Here is a 1786-nt window from a genome sequence, read left to right as displayed (position 1 = left end):
CGGGCATCGATCTCCGTCTGGGAATAAAGGAAGAGCAGCGTTTAAATGAATCCAGGCTGTTTGGCTCTGACCTGCAGCAGGAGCTTGGACTCGGACCTTCCAGTCCTGATGCTCCCTGATGAGCCGGTCGGCCTCGGCCCGGGTCTTTGGAAGTCCTTTTTCTGCCATCTCACTGCTCTGTTTGACACTCCACTCCAGCAGGAGGCGCTGGTTGGCTTTGAACAGCTGCAGCTGATGAGCCTCCTGCAGCTTCTCCTTCCTGAACAAACAGCAGGTCACATGAGTCCGTCTGCTCTGCAGCGATGAAGGACGAGCACGTTGGTGAATCTTCCTCACCTCTGATTCACCTCCTCGTCCAGAGTCTTCAGAACCTTCTGGACCTCCTTCTGTTTGTCCTTCAGCTTGTTGCTCATCGCTGATCGATCCCTCAGCTGGTCGGACACCTCCTTCTCCAGTGCCTGAGAGGACGGGAGGGAGGAGCTTTACTCCACAGGAAGTCACTGAGTGACAGCCAATCACATTCTTTATGAGACCCTCAGAGGGGACAAATCCTTCAAACTCACCTTTGACCTCTCCTGGATGACCCCGGCCTCTCGCTCCGTCTCCTCGTGGCGTCTGATGAGGTTCTCGACAGCGTCCACGTCCACGCCACAGTCCTGACCCTGCAGCAGCAGCATCTACGCAAAGAGGGACAGGTGTGTGTGTGTGTGTGTGTGTGTGTGTGTGTGTGTGTGTGTGTGTGTGTGTGTGTGTGTGTGAGCACATCAGACATCAGCGTTTAAAGTCAACGTGAGGTGACTCACCTTCTCGTTGGCTCGGTCTCTGACCTCCACCAGCTCCCTGATCAGCGCGTGGACCACCAGCGCCCCCTGCAGCTTCTTCTTGTAACTGTTCAGGTCTACATGGAACTTACTCCACCTGCAGACAGGAGGCGTGGAGCGTTCAGCAGAGAGGCGGAGCCTCAGGAGAGGAGGCTGGACGTGGAGTGACTCACCTGTCATTGAGCTGTTGTCTCCTCTGTCTCACAGTCTTCAGCTCCTCGTCTCTCTGTCTCCTCTCCAGTCCAGCTGCCAGCCGGTTGATGGCCGTGATGTGGGCGTCGTCCACCGTCTCATCCTGCGAAGTGAAGAAACCTTTGACGTGAGCGTGCTCTCCTGCATCCTCCCACTAACTTAGTTATTCCTCTTATTCCTCACCCCGCCTCCTGCTCCCCTGAACTCGCCCAGTTTCTTCAGCAGCTGAACTCCATGTTCATAATCCTTCCCAACATCGCCCACATGAATCATCACTTCCTGAAACACAGACCAATCAGAAGCAGGCCTCACACACAGTGAGCCCAGCCTCCCTCCATCCCTCTCCCACCTTCTGTCTGATCCACGCCTCCACCTCCTCCACCTTCTGCAGGAACTCCAGGAAGTCTCTGTTGTCTTCCAGAGACTTCCCACGGACGGCCGACGCCTCCTTCAGCTCCTCCCAGTGGAGCTGCAGGGCTGCTGCGCTCCTCTTCACCTCCTTGGACCTGGGATGTCGAAGGGAGACCAGCTTCTGTCCGGCCTGGAACAAAAACATTTCTCTGCCTCTCAGAATAAAGAAAATCAAGTTACACTCATTCAAATTCAGCTTTGATGATTAAACCTCCAGGAAGGACTCGTGCAGCGTGGCGCTCCACAACTGAACCTGCTCCTCGTCCGTCTGCTTCTTTCACAACACAAACACAACGTGTACACATCGCTCAGTTCCTCACCAGCAGCACGGACTCCATGATCTCACTGTGAGACAGAATCTC

At 55.1% G+C, this 1786-nt stretch overlaps 1 protein-coding gene across 1 annotated transcript in view; it reads right to left on the bottom strand.

Moving 5' to 3' along the window:
• Positions 1 to 5: 5 nt before the first annotated feature.
• The window catches only part of LOC306819456 (spectrin beta chain, non-erythrocytic 5-like), a gene marked incomplete at its 3' end in the record, with an annotated part of 25350 nt that continues 23569 nt past the window's right edge, over positions 6 to 1786 (bottom strand). The window contains exons 45-53 of the mRNA XM_079373255.1: positions 1745 to 1786; positions 1363 to 1554; positions 1197 to 1292; positions 995 to 1116; positions 804 to 918; positions 564 to 677; positions 337 to 458; positions 97 to 259; positions 6 to 17 (exon numbers count right to left, since the gene is read on the bottom strand). The exon at positions 1745 to 1786 is cut by the window's right edge and continues 114 nt beyond it. Coding sequence (XP_079229381.1) covers positions 6 to 17; positions 97 to 259; positions 337 to 458; positions 564 to 677; positions 804 to 918; positions 995 to 1116; positions 1197 to 1292; positions 1363 to 1554; positions 1745 to 1786 — 978 coding nt within the window. The remainder of the gene's footprint in view (positions 18 to 96; positions 260 to 336; positions 459 to 563; positions 678 to 803; positions 919 to 994; positions 1117 to 1196; positions 1293 to 1362; positions 1555 to 1744) is intronic.

The sequence above is a fragment of the Symphodus melops genome (genome assembly GCF_947650265.1).
Source record: "Symphodus melops genome assembly, contig: scaffold_281, whole genome shotgun sequence".
NCBI classification, from domain to species: Eukaryota; Metazoa; Chordata; class Actinopteri; order Labriformes; family Labridae; genus Symphodus; species Symphodus melops.
The sequence above is the reverse complement of the archived record's forward strand: the minus strand, read 5'-3'. Positions and strand labels throughout refer to the sequence as shown.